The sequence below is a fragment of the Phyllopteryx taeniolatus genome, unplaced genomic scaffold, assembly GCF_024500385.1.
Source record: "Phyllopteryx taeniolatus isolate TA_2022b unplaced genomic scaffold, UOR_Ptae_1.2 contig_28, whole genome shotgun sequence".
Classification (NCBI taxonomy): domain Eukaryota; kingdom Metazoa; phylum Chordata; class Actinopteri; order Syngnathiformes; family Syngnathidae; genus Phyllopteryx; species Phyllopteryx taeniolatus.
Window position 1 is genome coordinate 341,320 of NW_026903206.1, and position 20,002 is coordinate 361,321.

The 20,002-nt window shown below is 43.9% G+C and overlaps 1 protein-coding gene across 4 annotated transcripts in view; it reads right to left on the minus strand.

The window, feature by feature from the left end:
- Positions 1–20,002, minus strand: part of f3a (coagulation factor IIIa) — a 40,768-nt gene that overhangs the window by 18,974 nt on the left and 1,792 nt on the right. For 2 of the 4 annotated variants that reach the window (XM_061765205.1, XM_061765202.1), the window contains exons 2-4: positions 19,832–19,888; positions 19,616–19,724; positions 19,264–19,457 (exon numbers count right to left, since the gene is read on the minus strand). In XM_061765205.1, the coding sequence (XP_061621189.1) occupies positions 19,264–19,457; positions 19,616–19,724; positions 19,832–19,888 (360 nt within the window). Of the gene's footprint in view, positions 1–6,086; positions 6,529–19,263; positions 19,458–19,615; positions 19,725–19,831; positions 19,889–20,002 lie in introns of those variants that run through there. The other 2 variants (XM_061765203.1, XM_061765204.1) reach the window with 2 other exon arrangements.

The following is a 20,002-nucleotide window of genomic DNA, read 5'->3' on the forward strand; positions in this document are numbered from 1 at the left end:
TCTGTGACATTAAACAACATTTGGTGTCCAGTGCTGCGCTAGGCCTTCCAAATTTAATGATAAAACATTCATTCAAATGGTAGATTGTAAAAGCTATTGCATGACCTCCGTACTTACACAACAATACGGTGATAAGCTAAGACCAATAGCTTATTTTTCAACTAGAGAGCAGCTCACCCTAAAGGTCCCACATACAGTGTCTGCTCTCCTATTGCAAATCACCTGCAAGACATTTATCTTGCATTGCCATCTTGCTATCACAACCACATTTGACTGTTGAGCGATGCACAACCTTAAATCCAGCCACACTAATACCCTTACTTGATGAAGGCACGCAGCATGATTGACAGGAATTGGCTGAACAAGCTGCTGAATTAGTAGCATTAATCGAGGCATGCAAACTAATGATAAATAAAGATGGTACAATCTATACTGATAGCCAATATGAGTATTCCACAACAAGAACGCAATTATTGGGAAAAACAAAGTGCAAAACTACAAAATGAAATTTACATTAGCACAGGAAAAAAAAAAAAAAAAAAAACTATTCAAATGGGCTGCTATATTGAGACATGCTGTGTCACGTCTCAACCGGAGGGATGGTGGCACAGATAGATTGACACTTTACAGCCCTAAAAAATAACAGAAAGAAACACGTGGGTTCATTTAACACACTGTAAGAGTCATTTCAGCTGAGTACTCAAATAGGGAAGGTGAGCAAAAGTCTGATAACGGAGCGGGAGCAGATGTGTAGATTCTGAAAACGCTTGCTGGTCAGTGAAGAAAAAAGACACCAACCCTTTTAGTGAGAACTCAGCAGAAAGGCACACCCACGTTGGTTATGAGATTCGATAAGTTGTTACGTAGCAACTTTGGCTACTATGATGTTGGTTTTGTTTTTGTGGTACATGGGACGTCCCACCCTCAATGATAAAACCCATTTTTTAGATAGAAAATCACCTACCAACTGGACCAATATGACGAACCCAATAATAATAAAAACATTTTTTTGAATCATTAACTCGTATCAAAAGGAGTACAGCTGATGATCAAAATTGTGGGCATGGCCTCCAAATGCGGCAAAACGGTTTAATATTTTGTGCCCCCAAAATCAAGCTGCTTTAATCATAATTCCATATGCGGCTCTCACCAATGATGCTCAAGAGAATGGGCAGAATTGGGGATTTAGATATGACTGGTATGCAACTATAGGTTTTGAATGGAAACACCTTATTGGTGAAACAGGTTATGATTGGTCCAGTTGGTCAAAAAGAACAGCAAAAGAACAAAGAAAGAAGTTTAACATAAGCAAAACGGCCCATAGTTTAATATTGAAATACAAATCAAGTCACCCAATGTGTTTGATAGTGAGCTTGTGGGCCTATTCTGGTGGAAAAGATCCCCACTTCCAAGTAGTATTGTGTTATAGGAACCGTGTTAAACCAAAAATGCCATTGAAAACTTCAAAGAAAGGTGGACAAATTTTAATGGTTAACAACATAACTACTGATGATTGGTTCCTTGTTGTCACAGGAGTTTCAGGACAAAATAACAATTGGTTACTATTGATGGAACAAGCAGCAAATGTAGCGAGAAAAGATTGTGTTGTTTGCATGGGTCCCAGGCCTTTGTTGCGCATAGTTCCGGCATAATTATCACAAGATTGTATTATTCCATTTGCACACTGATTGAGGAGCATCTGCAACATTTGCACAACCATTGTCCCAGATTATCGCACTACTCGTCACTTTAAACCGCATACACTCCTTGAAGTCTCAGCGCCCTTTGCACAATGATCTTTGCACCGGACTATTGCGATATTAGTCATTCAAACTGCTGCTAGAGGACTGCATCTTTTTGCACAATTATTTTTTGTCAATGTCTTTATGTCTCCAAAGTGTTCTGTAAATTGACTGTCTGTTGTACTAGAGCGGCTCCAACTACCGGAGACAAATTCCTTGTGTGTTTTGGACATACTTGACAAAAAAGAGATTTATCCTGGCAGAGGCAAAATTATCCAACATAAAACATACATGGTGTTCCTCGTGGGGTTCCTAATCAATACAAATTAGCTGACCAAGTTGCAGGAGGATTTGAATACTTCATATGCTGTTGGTGTACGATTAATAAAAATGTTGATGGGATAAACTATATCCACTTCAATGTACAGAGATTAGGAAATTGGACTCAGAGTGGGTTGGAAGCTGTGCACGAGCAGCTCAAGGACGTTCCAAAGACCGCATAGCTGTTGACATGCTCCTCGCAAGAGAGGGAGGTGTTTGCGGTATGTTTGGAGAACAAACAATACTGCTTCAGATGGCAGCTTGACCAGAGCCATCGATGGTCTACGGACCCTCAATCAACACTCCTTGTGAAACAGCTGAATGAACGTTTTTGGTAAATATAAAACCCTAATTTCACCAATATTGATATCAATTGCTGTTTTTGCAGCCATTCTGACATTTTGTGGATGTTGTTGTATCCCATGCATTCGGGCATTAATCAGTAAATTAATCACCACAGCCATAACCCACATGGAACCGTATGGAGCAGATTTATCCTTTATTGGAGGTTGATAATAATGACGATGATGATGATGATGTTGTTTTACCTGATTTGTTTCCTGATCCAGGTGATTACGATGTTTAAACTACAACATTCATGTATGACAAGTTTACTCTGAGTGTAAATGTATTTGTTTCATAAAAATGATTCTACAATTAAAAATCGAAATGAAGTGACTGTAAGATGATATGAGAATTTGTGCAAATACATGATAAACAGGAGGGAAATGTTAAATATATTCTAGAAGTTATCATTTATTTGCTTAGCTTGCATTAGTATTATGGACGATTTTAGATGTCTCGCCTTCGAAAAGATGACTCAGCATCATCCGGTGGAAGGGCGCCTGGACCAAGGACGTGATCGGATGTGGTCGGGTCGGGACAAGTGTTGGTCCAATATTTTGTGTTGTGTCTTATTGCTTAGAATACTATGTCTGGGAAAAACCCTCTTATTATCAAATATTATGTGTCGTGTCTTATTGTTTAGAATACTATGTCTGGGAAAAACCCTCTTATTATCAAATATTTTGTGTTGTGTCTTATTGCTTAGAACATTATGATTTGTAAATCCCTCCTATTTCAAATAAATGCAGGAGCGAGGGGGGGGATTGTTTAGAGCGTGTTGAGAGGCTGTGATCTGAACAATCTCCCATACGCCCTCCTCATGAGAAAAAGAAACCAGCGTCTTCATTCCTTTTGTGTCTATTTTTTATAATGTTGGGTAAGATAAATCCAACACATGAACATCAATAAAATAAAAATAACAGCATAAAATGTGAATGTGCAAATTCTGATATTGCTGTGTGTGTGTGTGCTCGTGTGTGTGTATGCACAGCCAAAACTACAACAAGACATCGGCAATTTACTGCAAGGTGTTTTTTCAAGTTATAAGTGGGCTGAAATTAGACTTTACACCGATTTTATCGGGCTGATCGGTATCGGCCGATATTTAGCATTTTAAGATGATCGGCTGATCGGCTTTAATGTCATGTCATTTGCCGATCCGATCAATGACGTCATTGATCGGCTCCGCAAAAGACATTTACTCCACGTCGCCGCGTGCACAGTTTATTTGAATCCAAAAGCTAGTTTATTTTTAGCCTTGCCGCGTGTCTTTTGACATTATACTGTAAATATCTGACGGACAATGAAGTTATTTAAAAAAAAATAAATAAAAACAACATGTCGGCGGAGTGGGACAGACAACACGTCTGAGACAGGCAACACGTAATGCCCGGATCAAACTACAAGACAAATGTGCTCTTTCACGCTTGCAATGTCAGACTACTGCAATGAAAAAAACAAGAGTGGAGCGCGCCGACGGTATTCTAAGGACAAAATGGGGGAAAACGTGTGTTGGTGGTCACCGGTGCTCAGGACAGGAGAGGACATATGTTTAAGGCTTTCTTGAGGTATATTCACGTACTTTTAATACGATACGGCTCACAAGCAGGCAATACAATGTTATGTAGTCTAGCAAGCTACTGCTAGCACGAACGGTTGGACGTAAACATGCTGCCGTTCTGTCGAATCATGCTCTAAAGTCTCGGTGTGGGTGAAGTAATTTAATTAAAAATAAAGTAATTTAATTACAGTAAATTAGCACCCATTAATTCTGTCACATAATGTTGGTTTGACCTGACTGATTAGAATACACGATCTGACTAGAGCAGTGATTTCCAACCATTATGGAACCAAGTAACATATTTTACAACTGAAAAATCTCACGGCACACCAACAAACAAATATGTCACAAAAACTGGATACATTAATTCCTGTATTTACTTCCTGCCATCTAATAGAAGGCCATTCATTTGTTCTGTCTGTCACTATGCCTCACTGGCATAAATAGAGGAACAAAGATACATTTATTGTAAATATAATTTTTTGAGCAATTCAGTACACAAGTATGTACAGTAAATGAACAGGTCATTTAAATAGACACATTCCTCCATCTTGTGATCGAATCGGTGATCGGTTATCGTTTTTTTAAACTCGCTGATCGGGGATCGGCCCCAAAAATCCTGATCGTGTAAAGGCTAGCTGAAATATCCACATTTGGGCAGACAGTGCGAGACAAATACTACAATACATGAAAGCTGTTGTTTATGTTCGTCTAAATGTAAACACGAGTCGGGCACCGTTGCCTTCATGGTAACGACAACCTTTCCAACATGGTGGCCACGTGAGCACGGCTTATCAAGTTTTAATACCTACGCCCGGGAAGCCCAATAGAAGACGTTGTGTAAGGTCATGTGATTTTCTTGTGTCGTTTGATTGGTGAACTAGACTTAAACGTCACTAGCGCTTAAATTGGATTGGAGCAAACAGCGTCCAATGCCGAAGTTGACTTCATAATCTCGCACACAAAATAGTAATTATTATTAATTGTAAGCAATAATTGATAAATAAAAGTAGCCCGTGACATTTAGATAATTGTAGGGGAGTAAAAGTACCATTGCTTCTTAACAGCTGAAGCGGCGTAAGTTTTTTTTCTGGTCTCGTCAACTCCTGTAATTTATCCAAAGCAAGTCCCGAGCGCACAAGCGGAACCTCAGATCGATGCGCTCGCATAATCAGTCCGCCGCGATGTAATATTTACAATTACAATATGTGTGTGGATGGTGGATGTGTGGAATGGATCTAGCTGTTGATGATGACAGCGATGGCAACAGCGAGGGCGACCCCCCACCCCACCCCCCACAGGAAAAACTTAGCGGACCTATATGATTCACAGAAATGGGCTATTTGGAGTTCAAAATGGCGAATTTCGCCAAAAAGCGACTGATTTGCATGTTTAAATTGGGATTTTATTTGTTAAGGGGAAAAACTAATCAAAGCTAACTGGCTCTGTGTGAAAAAGTAATTTCCCCCTTGTTAAATCTGAATTTGAAATTTACTGTGGATGGGCGGTGACCTTGGCGAGCCAACCCCCGGCTACAGAAACTGGCTCTCGGCACGTGGAATGTCACCTCTCTGGCAGGGAAGGAGCCTGAGCTGGTGTGTTAGGTTGAGAAGTTCCGACTATATATAGTCGGGCTCGCCTCCACACACGACTTGGGCTCTGGTACTAGTCCTTTTGAGAGGGGTTGGACTCTTTCCCACTCTGGAGTTGCCCATGGTCAGAGGCACCGAGCAGGTGTGGGTATACTTATTGCCCCCCGGCTCGGCGCCTGTATGTTGAGGACGAGAAGTACGATACTTCTGTACGATAATCTGGGACAATATTGATTGTTCAAATGTTGCAGATACTCCTCAGTCAGTGTGCAAATGGAGCAGATGCTACTCTGGCATGAGTGGCCAGTATTGGTCAACAACATATATGCAAATACTGCAGCGTGGTTAGACTACTACAGTGAGTGCATGAGTAATGTATAATTGGCCCGACAGAAATGTGACTGTGTAACTCAAGACAAAAAATTGCCAGTATGTTTCAATGGAATTGTAGGTTAGGTGTTTAAGAAGGGAAGAAGCTGTTGGAATGTCTGCTAGTTCTAGTTTGCATTGATCAGTAGCGCCTACCTGAGGGAAGGAGATCGAAGAGCTGGTGAACGGGATGTGGAGGGTCCGAGAGGATTTTGCACGCTCTTGTCTTAGTTCTGGCAGCGTGCAATTCCTCAAGGGTGGGTAGTGGGATACCGACAATCCTTTCAGCAGTTTTGATTGTCCGTTGCAGTCGGAATTTGTCCTTTTTTGTAGCAGCACCAAACCAGACTGTGATGGAAGAACACAGGACTGATTCGATGACCGCTGTGTAGAACTGCCTCAGCAGCTCCTGTGGCAGGCCGTGGTTTCTCAGAAGCCACAGGAAGTACATCCTCTACTGGGCCTTTTTGAGGACAGAGTTGATGTTGTTTGCCCACTTCAGGTCCTGAGAGACTGTAATTCCCAGGAACCTGAAGGTCTCGACAGTTGACACAAGGACAGCGTGAGGGGCAGCTGTGGCGAACGATACCTCCATAAGCCCACGATTATCTCTTCAGTCTTGAGCGTGTTCAGCTCCAGGTTGTGTCGGCTGCACCACAGCTCCAGCTGCTCCGCTTCCTGTCGATATGCAGACTCGTCACCGTCCTTGATGAGGCCGATGACAGTGGTGTCATCTGCAAACTTCAGGAGTTTGACAGCCGGGGGCGTGCAGTCGTTCGTGTAGAGAGAGAAGAGCAGCGGAGAGAGGACACAACCTTGGGGCGCCCTAGTGCTGATGCTGCGTGTGGATGAGGTGGCCTCCCCCAGCCTCACCTGCTGTGTCCTGCCCGTCAGGAACCTGTAAATCCACTGGCAGATGGCAGGTGAGACGCTGAGCTGGAGAAGCTTGGAGGAAAGGAGTTCAGGAATGAAGGTGTTGAACGCTGAGCTGAAGTCCACAAACAGGATCCTCGCGTAGGTCCCTGCACTGTCGAGGTGTTCTAGGATGAAGTGCAGTCCCATGTTGACTGCATCATCCGCAGACCTGTTTGCTCGGTAGGCAAACTGCAGGGGGTCCAGCTGGGGATCTGTGACGCTCTTGAGGTTGTCCAGCACGAGACGTTCAAAGGACGTCATGACCACAAATGTCAAGGCAACCGGCCTGTAGTCATTTAGACCTGAGATTGTAGGTTTCTTGGGGACGGGAATGATGGTGGAGCGTTTGAAACAGGATGGTACTTCGCACAGTTCCAGAAATCTATTGAAGATCTGGGTGTAGACTGGAGCGAGCTGGTCCGCGCAGACTTTGAGGCAGGATGGGGACACATGGTCTGGGCCTGACACTTTGTTAATATTTTGTTGTTTGAAGATGCGTCTCACATTCTGTCTGCGGATGGTTAACACAGAAGTCGGTGGTGTGATAGTGGTCGGTGGTGCGCCTGGGTGGGTGTGGGGTCCGTTGTCAGCAAAAAAACGAGTATCGGATCAGATTGGACTCTTATACAAGTAGTCCTTTCCATGCACCGCTCCAGCACTTTTATCCAGCACCACTAGGACGGCATGCAGATCCTCTGTGATCACAACAACAGGTTGCTAAGGTGCTAACATGGTAGCAAGGACTAAAGGCTTCTTTATACTCACGCGGGTGGCACACACTGACATCACTGCGGCTATCCCGCACGCAGTTTCCCTTCATACTCGAGCGCAACCCACGTACGCCGTTTTGAAAATGTACTGCAGTTCTCCTCCAAGTCGGGGTGTCGCTACGGCTGGTATTGGCTAGGACACCACAGGGTGGAGTTTCCTCTGCATTTTTTGGCCATTTCCAGTAGCCGTTTCTTACTTTCCTTTCCATAACAAGGAACAAAGCAACAACAATGGCGACTTTGGAACAGTATCTGCGAGAACGAATGGATCTAGATGACCAGATGATACTTTTAATTATGCAGCCCAATGCGTCGGTCACGTGCTGGAATGCGGGCACTGTCGAGCGCGGGAGTATAAAAAGTGAATGTTGCTTACTTAAAATTGTTTATTGACACTGCAGTTCACTGTGAAACTAAACTTGCATAATTAAATATTTACACCTAATGAATGTTCAAATACATCACAGCCTTCGTTTTTTTCTTTGTTTTTGTTCACAACTAGCTCAACGCTAACACAATGACTAAAAAACACCATTGATGAGCTAACGAAAATTAGCATTGAACTGTTTCTGCATTGTTACTTACATCGCTCAAAATAATGACTATTGGTACACAAACGCTACATAACCACATACAAACAGGCAATATAACAATACTCTCTGGCATATATTCTTCAAACTCTGAAAAAATTAGTTATAATAAAATTATCACTCGTGACTTTTAATTTGTTTCTGCAAGTGTGTATGTCATTGCGTGTAACACACTGCCTCTCAGAGGCCAAGACATGCACAGCAGGAACAGCGATTGTCAATAAAACTACAGCCAAGTTGCATCAAGAAGTTCAAAAGGGCATTGCCGCACATTTGGAGAAAGCAAAAAATATATCATATAACCTTTATTGTTCAGTGACTGTTTTTCTCAACGTCTTTATGTCTTCCAAAGCGTTCTCTGTCAATTGACTGCCTGTTGTCGTATTAGGCAGTCAATTACCGGAGACAAATTCCTTGGGTGTTTTTTGGACATACTTGGCAAATAAAGATGATTCTGATTCTGATACTGAGAGTAAAAGAAATAACTGAATTGAACTTTAATTGGTATTTTGCACTTTAAAAGTATAATTGGCATTATTTTTTAGATTATTTTTCATGGTTTTTTAATTTATTTATTTTGTCTGTTCAAATGAAGAATATGATTATGTTTAAGTTAGCAGTGGTTATGTTGCCATTTAAATATATATATTTTTGTTATTGGTTTTATGTTTTAATTTTCATGATTTCGTAATAAAATTTGGATTTATTTTATTCAATTGTAGAACATTCTTATTTTTAAAGTTACTTGATGTAACTCATTGGTTAACAATAAATGGGTAAATCTTTCCTCATACCTACTGTTGCTGATTATTGTTCTCTGTTTCAGTAATATCACTTCATCCAGCCTTTTCTAACATTCCATCCTACAAAATAAGCAAAGCAGGTATGATTATTGCTGATATCAGTTCGGACCGATATCATTATCGGCCAAAATTCAAGGCTGCAATATCGGTATAGAATCGGAAGTGAAAATGTTGGATCGGGACATCCCTAACTACAAATATCTTTATTCATCTATCTGTGGTAAAAATGTACAGTGAAAGACAGAAAATTAAATGCATTTCCATTGGATGGCAGACAGTACCTGTACCCAGAAAACCTCTGGTGGTGCGACTCCGTTGTTATCATTAGCTTGTGCTTCAATTTTAAAGCTTCCGTTCTCCTGGGGCCTCATGTACAAAGACTTGCGTGGATTTCTCCCTAAAACATGGCGTACGCTTGAATCCAGAAAACGTCGTACGTACAAAAATATTCAGATGTATGAAACTCTGCGTACTCATGAATCCAAGCACATTTCCTTCGTACATTCCAATCAACGTGGAAATGAGCGCACAAGTAGGAGTAGCCGACTCCTCCCTGTCCATGCCAACATTTGAATATGCAAATCATATTTAAATGAAGCCTGCACCTGAGATGCAGATCTCTGCATGATCAGAAAAAAAGGAAAATGAGCAAGGTAATGAAGAAAAATATTTTTTCTGAATGTGAAGTTGCTCAATGAAGTGGAGGCGCGCAAGAAAATAATCTTTGGCACGCTGTCCTCCGGCGTTAACAACAAGCGAAAGAGGAGCAAATGGGACAGCGCCTGTGCGGCTGTCAATGCTGTGGGGTCGGAACAGCACACTGAACTAAAAAAGAAGGGGTCAGACATTAAGGTGGATGTGACGCGGAGGACAGCTGCCCACCGCCAAAGTGTGGACTAAAAAAGGCGGAAGACCCGGTGGATGGCAATAAGTATACCCACACCTGCTTGGCGCCTCTCACCGTGGGCAACTCCAGAGTGGAAGAGAGTCCAACCCCTCTCGAGAGGACTGGTACCAGAGGCCAAGCTGTGTGTGGAGGCGAGTCCGACTATATCTAGTCGGAACTTCTCGACCTCACACACCAGCTCGGGCTCCTTCCCTGCCACGGAGGTGACATTCCACGTCCCTAGAGCCAGCTTCTGTAGCCGGGGATTGGATCGCCAAGGTCCCTGCGTTTGGCCACCGCCCAGCTCGCACTGTACCCGACCCCTATGGCCCCTCCCACAGGTGGTGAGCCCATGGGAAGGGGGACCCACGTTACCCTTTTGGGCTGTGCCCGGCTGGGCCCCATGGGTGCAGGCTTGGCTACCAGGTGCTCGCCTTCGAGCCCCACCTCCAGGCCTGGCTCCAGAGGGGGGCCCCGGGGGCCCGCGTCCGGGCAAGGGAAAACCAAATCCATCGTTTGTCGTCATCATAAGGGGTCTTTGAGCCGTGTTTTGTCTGGTCCCTCACCTAGGACCTGTTTGTCATGGGTGACCCTGCCAGGGGCATAAAGCCCCAGACAACTTAGCTCCTAGGATCATTGGGACACACAAACCCCTTCACCACGGATGTATTCTTACAAATGCCCACGAATGGTGCCTAAAATGTTACTCGAGGTGTTCAATATAGGGGTAGGAGGTAAAAGTCAACCAGTTATGTACAAGTACAATTTAACCATAAAATGGAGCCAAATTGGAGGACACTCAAGTGTCACCATGCAGTCTTACATTTATTTGCTTGCTCAATGCATAATTGAAAACTTGTATAATCTGTAACATCTTATTACTTATATTTTTGGTAACTAATGTTAGAAACCCACAATCATTGTGCCCACCCGGTATGTGAGATAGTTGAAGTGTTTAGGACCTTTCATTGTAAAAGTGGGAGTTATATTGGAATGTTCGATACTTAATGAAATACTTCATTGTCATGATGTTTGATGATGTGTTAAGGAATGATTTGTGAATACATGTACTGTTTCACGGTTGATCGGGTATGAATAATCCCTTAATAAAAACGGAGAGTAAAGATGTTTAGTTGATTCTTTGAAATTTTTCGAGAAGAAGTGGGTTTAGCATCCGCTGACAGGGGAGGCTGCTGGCAGGAAAGGTTTGGAGAAAGGAGGAGTCATACACACGAAGTTTAAAATAAGATTTGTCTCTAGGCTTGCTAAACATTAGAGAATCTACTCCGGATTTTCTTTCACCAAGCTTTACACATTTTTTCTCCGTTACTAACCGGTGGAGTGGCTGTGATCTACGGTGCATGGAGTCGACACCACAGCGGTAAGCGAGCCGGAGAGCAGGTCAAGTTCCGGAAGGGAGGGTTCCGAATGCTCCTCTCATCGATTCCCCTCGTTTTTATGTCGCAAAAGTATTTTCTGTCAAATGGCTGTCTGTTGTCGTACTAGAGCGGCTCCAACTACCGGAGAAAGATTCCTTGAGTGTTTTTGACATACTTGGCAAATAAAGATGATTCTGATTCTGATTCTGAAATCTATGCTCTCTACTCAACAAAATAAACGAGCTTCGTCTTTTCACAAAGACCAATAAAGAGTTTGGATATTCCGCCGTACTGTGCTTCACGGAGACATGGCTATGGGAACGCGTCCCCAACCGTGTTGTAATGCTTCCCGGCTTCCAACTACACCGAGCGAACCGCATCAAGGAGCTATCAGAGAAAACAAAAGGCGGTGGAATATGCATTTATATCAACAAAAAATGGTGTACCGACGTCTCGGAGGTAAACACACAGTGTAGCCCGGACTTGGAGTCGCTGTTTTTGAACTGTAAGCCATTCTACTCGCCCCACGAGTTTGCTTCTTTCATCCTCGCGGGTGTCTACATTCCTCCCCAAGCTGACGTGAACGCCACATTGCTAACGCTCTCTGATCAAGATTATTCTAGGGGACTTTAACAAAGCTAAACTCAACCAAGAACTCCCTAAATACAAGCAGCACATCGACTGTCCTACCAGGGAAAACAACATTCTAGACCACTCCTATACCACACTAAATGACGCATAACCGTGCTATCCCCCGTGTAGCTCTGGGCTCATCTAAACACTGCTGATCACAGGACACACCAGGTGAAACTGGGGGACATCACCTCATCGAGACGCACCATCAACACTGGGGCGCCCCATGGATGTGTCCTCTCTCCACTGCTCTTCTCTTTCTACAAGAACGCCAGCACCTGAAGTTTGCACACGACACCACAGTCATCGGCCTAATCAAAGACGGTGACGAGTATCGACAGGAAGTGGAGCGGCTGAAGGTTTGGCGCAGCCGACGTAACCTGGAGCTGATCACACTCAAGACTGTAGAGATGATGGACTTCAGGAAACATCCTTCACCACAGCTGTCCCTCAGGCTGTGGTCGATGACACCACTGTCATCCGCCTCATCAAGGACGTTGACGAGTCTGCATATCGACAAGAAGTGGAGCGGCCGACACAACCTGGAGCTGAACACGCTCAAGACTGTAGAGATGATCGTCGACTTATGGAGGCATCGTTCACCACAGCTGCCCCTCACGCTGTCCAGTTGCCTTGTGTCAACTGTCAAGACCTTCAAGTTCCTAGGAATTATCGTCTCTCAGGACTTGAAGTGGTAGACCAACATCAACTCCATCCTCAAAAAGGCCCAGCAGAGGATGTACTTCCTGTGGCTTTTAAGGAAGCATGGCCTGCCACAAGAGCTGTAGAGGCAGTTCTACACAGCAGTCATTGTATCAGTCCTGTGTTCATCCATCACAGACTGGTTTGGCGCTGCCACAAAAAAGGACAAACTCTGACTGCAACGGACAATCAGGACTGCTGGAAAAATCCTCGGTACCCCACTTCCCACCCTTGAGTTCTTGCACGCTGCCAGAACTAAGACAAAAGCCTGCAAATCCTCTTGGACCCTCCACATCCTGGTCACCACGTCTTCCAGCTCCTTCCTTCAGGTAGGCGCCATCGTACAATGCAAACTAAAACCAGCAGAAATTCCAACAGCTTCTTCCCTCTTGCCATTAAATTGCTACAGGGTAAGTGACTCACCGTAGTGTGTTTTATGTCGCAAAAGTATTTACTGTCAAAATGGCTGTCTATTGTCCTACTACAGCAGCTCCAACTACCGGAGACAAATTCCTCGTATGTTTTTGACATACTTGGCAAATAAAGAGGATTCTGATTTTGTTGGCACAATTATTAAAAGATGGAGGAAATACAGGATGACTGACAATCTCCCTCGACCTTGGGGCCCATGCAAGATCTCACCTCGTGGGTATCAATGATCTTGAGAACGGTGAGGGATCAGCCCAAAACTATATGGGGGACCTGGTCAATCAGATGAAGAGAGCTGAGACCACAGTCACAAAGGTTATCCATTAGTAACACCCTACGTCGTCATGGATTGAAATCCTGCAGTGCCCAAATGGTCCCCCTGCTCAAGCCACCACATATCCAGGCTTGTCTAAAGTTTGCCAGTGACCGTTTGGATGATCGAGAGGAGGATTGGGACTATGTCATGTGGTCACAAAATGTGAATTGTTGAAGTGGTAGGAATCCATTTACAAGGCACTGTACATACAGGAATAATTTTGAGCAGTTTAGATGTGTGCCAAGTTTGCCAGCAGGTGGCACTATGATTACTATTTGTAGATGTCTTCTGGCTGGGACTCTAATCAAGAGTGTGAAATTTTGAAAGAAACAATGTGGACATTTGTGATGTAGTGGCAACAGCTTTTGTTGTCACAGGTTTGAAAAGATATGACCATCTGGAGTCAAGTTCCAACAGCATTTGATGTCACGGTGAATCATCAAAACGCCAGGGCCACGCCTTCTGCTGAAACGTCACTTTAAAAAATTTTTTTTTTTTTTTTTTTTTTATTTTTTTTTTACAAAGCATGATCAATGTCTTGAGGCTTTACTGACAAAATTTCAGGTGGATGTGGTCAACGTGCTTGGAGCAGTACATTGAAATGTAGAAGATGACATTTGTCATCGGCACTAGCTGGTACTATATTTAGAACAAAATATTGGCATACAGATTTCTTTAGTTTGTAACTCCTATCAAACATGAGGTTTGGGATTTGTTTGGAGCATGTACAGAGAAAAAGCATTTCCAGTTTTGTAGCTAAGGAAATTTGATGTGCAACATTTGATGCCCTCCCCCATCATATAGTCTGGCAAAACAATAAACTTTGAACATATTTTAATGTCCCAGATGTTGAGATAGTACTGACCAAGTTTGTAGTCAATCAGACGTAACCTCCAGGACAAGTTCGCGAAAGTATGACCCAAGCGAATGTGCAAAAATACGCCTAAATTACAATTTTTAAAAATCACAACTCATTTCCTGTTAATTTTAGAATATGGCTTCCATTGACTTTTTTGTACATGCCAGAGAGCTACACGGGCCCTACAATTTTTGTAGACCTTTCTGGAGACGGTGCATTATAGGGGTTGCTACAGAGTCTTCGAGTACGACAACTTTAAAATATAAAATTTTTCACACAAACTGGATATCATTTTCATTCCACTTCATAACACAAAAGCCCGACGAACAGCATGTCACAGTGGCAACAGCGTTAGACAATATGAGAAGCTTTTAATAACTTTGCATCTCCAGTATATTCCGACCGACTTACTTATACTTACGTCCACTTAGATACTGATGAAGTTTGAAGTCGCGAAAATCTCTTAGGGGAATTAGTAAAAATATGATGGCTGTAAAAGGGGAAAATCGGTCTGACTTTGAAAGAGAATTATAAACGGTGGCCTTCCTGTTGGTTTTAGGGTATGGCTCCAAGAGACGTTTTTGTAGGTCTTGGGCTGTTACATATGAATGCAGCCCTATGGGGGGCACAAGCCAGTGCAAACTGTTGGCCGGTCCCAAGCCCGGATAAATACAGAGGGTTGCGTCAGGAAGGGCATCCGGCTTAAAACTTTGCCAAACAAATATGATTGTTCATCCAAAGAATTTCATACCGACTCAGTCGTGGCCCGGGTTAACATTGTCCCCAACCGGAGCTGTGAGCCAACAGGGTGCCAGTGGAGATTCAACTACTGTGGGTCGAAGATGCCGGACAGGTGAAAAGCAGGTTCTTCGGCAGAAAGAGAAGATGTAAGCATGCCAGGCTGGACACTAAAGAAGGAGAAAAAGATCTTTACAGGTTGGCCAGAGAGAGGGCTAGAGATGGGAAGGATGTGCAGCAGATTAGGGTGATTAAGAATAGAGATGGAAATGTGTTGACTGTTGCCAGTAGTGTGCTGAAAAGATGGAAAGAATAAGTATTACATTACATACATTACATACATCTTTGACGCTCTTGAGGATTTGATGAATGAGGAAAATCAGAGAGAAAGAAGAGTAGAAGAGGCGAGTGTGGTGGAACACGAAGTCGCAATGATTAGTCAGGGGTAAGTTCTGAAGATGAAAAATGGCAATGCAGTTGGTCCTGATGACATTCCTGTGGAGGTCTGGAAGCATCTAGGAAAGATGCTGTGTAGTTTTTGACCAGCTTGTTCAACAGAATTCTACAGGGTGAGAAGATGCCTGAGGAATGGAGGAAAAGTGTGCTGGTGCCCATTTTTAAGAACAAGGGTGATGTGCAGAGCTGTGGAAACTAAAGAGGAATAAAGTTGATGCGCCACACAATGAAGTTATGGGTAAGAGTAGTGGAGGCTAGACGTAGAACATAAGTGAGTATTTGCGAGCAACGGTATGGTTTCATGCCTAGAAAGTACCACAGATGCACTATTTGCCTTGTGAGTGTTGATGGAGAAGTACACAGAAGGTCAGAAGGAGCTGCATTGCGTCTTTGTAGATATGAAGAAAGCCTATGACAGAGTACCCAGAGAGGAACTGTGGTACTGCATGCAGAAGTCAAGAGTGGCAGAAACTATGTTCGAATAGTACAGGGCATGTATGAGGGCAGCAGAACAGTGGTGAGGTGTGCTGTAGGTGTGACAGAGGAGTTTAAGGTGGAGGTGGGACTGCATCAGGGATGAGCCCTGAGCCCATTCCTGTTTGGAGTGGTGATGGATAGGCTGACCGATGAGGTTAGACTGGAGTCCCCGTGGACCATGATGTTCGCAGATGACATTGTGATCTGCAGTGAAAGCAGGGAGCAGGTGGAAGAACAGTTAGGTGGAGCCATGCACTGGAAAGGAGACGAATGAAGATTAGCCGCAGTAAGACAATCAATGCGCATAAAGGAGAGGGGTGGAGGGGGAAGAGTGAAGCTACAAGGAGAAGACATAACGAGGGTGGAGCACTTTAAAAAAATTGGCGTCAACAGTCCAGAGCATTGGTGAGTGTGGTAAGGAAGTGAGGAAACAAGTACAAGCAGGTTGGAACGGGTGGAGGAAGGTGTCAGGTTTGTTATGTGACAGAAGAGTCTCTGCTCGGATGAAGGGCAAAGCTTATAAAACAGTGGTGAGGCCAGCCATGATGTATGGATTACAGACAGTGGCACTGACAAGACAACAGGAAGCAGAGCTGGAGGTGGTGGAAATGAAGCTGTTGATGTTCTCTCGAGGAGTGACCAGGTTGGATAAAATTAGAAATGAGCTCATTAGAGGGACAGCCAAGATTAGATGTTTTGGAGACAAAGTTAGAGAGAACAGACTTCGATGGTTTGGAAACATCCAGAGAAAAGATAGTGAGTATACTGGTAGAAGGATGATGAGGACGGAGCTGCCACGCTGGGGCGACCCCTAATGGGACAAGCCGAAAGGAACAGAAGAAGAAGAAGATAGCTTGTTATCCGATACAATCCTCTTTAAAGGAGTCAGGGCTTTTTCACTTTGCACATATCTTTATGTCTATGGTATAAACAGGGTTGGGATGGTTGGTAGCTCAATAGATAGCTCGATTGATAGCTAGATAAATAGTGAAGTGACGCTGACCCAGTTGCCAGAACCTCCCCCCACGTGATGGGCTGCATTCTTCCAGGCTGGCAGAAATGAAGGTGTTGAGGTTCGCTCGAGGCGTGACCAGGTTGGATACAATTAGAAATGAGCTCATCAGAGGGACAGCCAATGTTAGATGTTTTGGAGACAAAGTTAGAGAGAGCAGACTTCGATGGTTTGGACACGTCCAGAGGAGAGAGAGACTGAGTGTATTGGTAGAAGGGTGATGAGGATGGAGCTGCCAGGCAAGAGAGCTGGAGGAAGATAAAAGAGAAGGTTGATGGATGTAGTGAGGGAAGATCTTTAGGCAGTTGGTGTTAGAGAGGAAGAAGCAGGAGAAAGACACGCTGTGGTGACCCCTAACGGGACAAGCCGATAGGAAAAGATGTGAAGGGCTGTTACATGTGCCTCACAATTTTGGTAGGCCTAGGATCAGAATCATCTTTATTTGCCAAGTATGTCAAGGAATTTGTCTCTGGTAGTAGGAGCTGCTCTCTTATGACAACAGACAGCCATTTCGACAAAAAAAAATGCTTTTGAGACATAAAAACCTAAAAACACACTACAAAGAGACGCTGAGCAATGGAAGGTTACCGGTAATTAGGTGATCCTGATCCAATAACAGTTGTGCAAATGATGCACTCCTCTAGAAATTTAGAGTAGTTTGAAATGACTACGAGAGTAATAATCTGGAACAGTGACAATTGTGCAAATGATCCACATAGTTCTCAAACTCATGAGTATTCTGTTCACAACTTTTATGGACAGAATTTCTCGGCGCAGCCGAGGCGTAGAGGGCGTCCTGTTTGGTGGCCTCAGTATTGCATCTGTGTTTTTTGCAGATCATGTGGTTCTGTTGGCTTCGTCAAGCCGTGACCTCTAACTCTCTCTGGAGCAGTTCGCAGCTGAGTGTGAAGCGGGTGGGATGAGAATTAGCACCTCCAAATCTGAGACCATGATCTTCAATCGGAAAAGGGTGCGTGCCCTCTCCAGGTCGGGGAAGAGATCCTGCCCCAAGTGGAGGAGTACAAGTGTCTTGTGGTCTTGTTCACGAGTGAGGGTAGAATGGAATGGGAGATTGACAGGCGGATCGGTGCAGCGTCTGCAGTGATGCAGACTTTGTATCGATCCGTAAAGAAGGAGCTAAGCCGAAAGCTCTACGTTCCTACCCTCACCTATGGTCACGAGCCGTGGGTCATGACCGAAAGAACAAGGTCCCGGATGCAAGCGGCCAAAATGAGTTTCCTCCGCAGGGTGTCCGGGCTCTCCCTTAGAGATAGGGTGAGAAGCTCAGTCATCCGGGAGGATCTCAGAGTAGAGCCGCTGCTCCTCCACATCGAGAGGAGCCAGATGAGGTGGCTGGGGCATCTGATTCGGAGTCCTCCCGGACGCCTCCCTGGTGAGGTGTTCCGGGCACGTCCCACCGGGAGGAGAGCGCGGGGACGACTCAGGACACGCTGGAGAGACTACATCCTTCGGCTGGCCTGGGAAAGCCTCGGGAACGCTACTGCCCCCGTGACCCGAACTCGGATAAGCGGTAGAAAATGGATGGATGGAATACCCTGGATGTTTTTGGGATGTGGGAGGAAACCGGATTACCCAGAGAAAACCCACGCAGGCACGGGGAGAACATGCAAACTCCACACAGGCGGGTCCGGGATTTGAACCCCGGTCCTCAGAACTGTGAGGCGGACGTGCTAACCAGTCTCACACCGTGCTGCCTGTAGGATAAAGATTAAGAAAATTCTTAACGTTTTGGATCAGCCATTCGTTGTGACTTCAAACTCCTGCAATTGGCTGAGATGCATCAGAAGGACGTCCTTTTATAGGGAAATAGGGGTGCGGTTAATGCAGGTTACATGTCACGGTACAAGCGCTTGATGTAGAATAAATTCTGATTCATTAACATACGCACAGTGTTGCGAAGAAAAGTGGCCAATTTGCACATGTCATAAATCTGATGGTGACTTTGCGTATATGCTTAATTTGTGTGCAGAGTGAGAATATTTCTACGCATTTATTAGTAAATGAGGCCCAATGTTATTAAGTGCCCGATGAGGGTCCCATTCACAGTCATAGTGAACGTTTCGATACCTGTGCAATGAAGGACTCTTGCCACTGGATGGCAATGTCTCAATACAAGCACTACATTGAGGAAAAACCTGTTCACCTTTGCAACTTTGTACTGGCAGTACCGAAGTTATACAATGTGTTGTACACTTCAGCACTGAACACAGAGGTAAGTATATTAACCTCAGCCCCCAAGTAAGGTCCAAACATTTATGGGCAGCCTTTATTCTTAGCCTCGCTAAACTTGGTAATGTGTGCGTTTTGGCTCCTATTATTTTCTTCCGCTGATTTAAAATAAACTTACTGTCATTGGAGGGGCAGAATCGTGATGAGCTTGTATAGGGAAACTCGGTGAGGTCAGAGGTTGCTCCCAGTGGAGGTTCAGAGAGGACATCGGCTACATAGCAGGCATTTAAGTCAGTCAGTGAACTGGTCAGATCACACATAGTTGTCGAGATACGTATGCAATTAGAGTTCCTCTGTTTGTCCCTTGACACCCTGTAGCAAGTTTCACACACAATACATTAGACATATGTAAATACTGCTCATACAAAAAAAAAAAAAAAAAAAAAAAAACAAGCATGAAATGTCAGAAGATCAGAAAGTTGCTATTGGAAGAACTGTACTACTGCACAATTTCTATGAAAAGGTCTTACACAGAGAACTCCACAGTGTATGAGTAATCTGTTGGTAATGGCTCCCAAGTCAGAATGGTTTTAAAGTTGGTAGATTTCCAGCTGACGGTCTGTGCACTGGGATAAGACCCTGCAAAATAATGAACACACATCATATGGAAATACTTTTCTATATTGCTATTTGTCAAATAAATAATTAAATAAATATTTTTTAAAAAAGAAGAAATTTGTAATCACATTGTATCAAAGTTGCAACATCACCAATGACCATGACTATGACCAAAATCTCTGCAGCTGAAATGCAGACAAAATAGCTTTACACACCTGAGCAAATGTAAACTTTAAACATACTGCATGAAGACTGATTAAGCCTTTTTTTCTGAAACTATTATCTAAATTAATTGAACT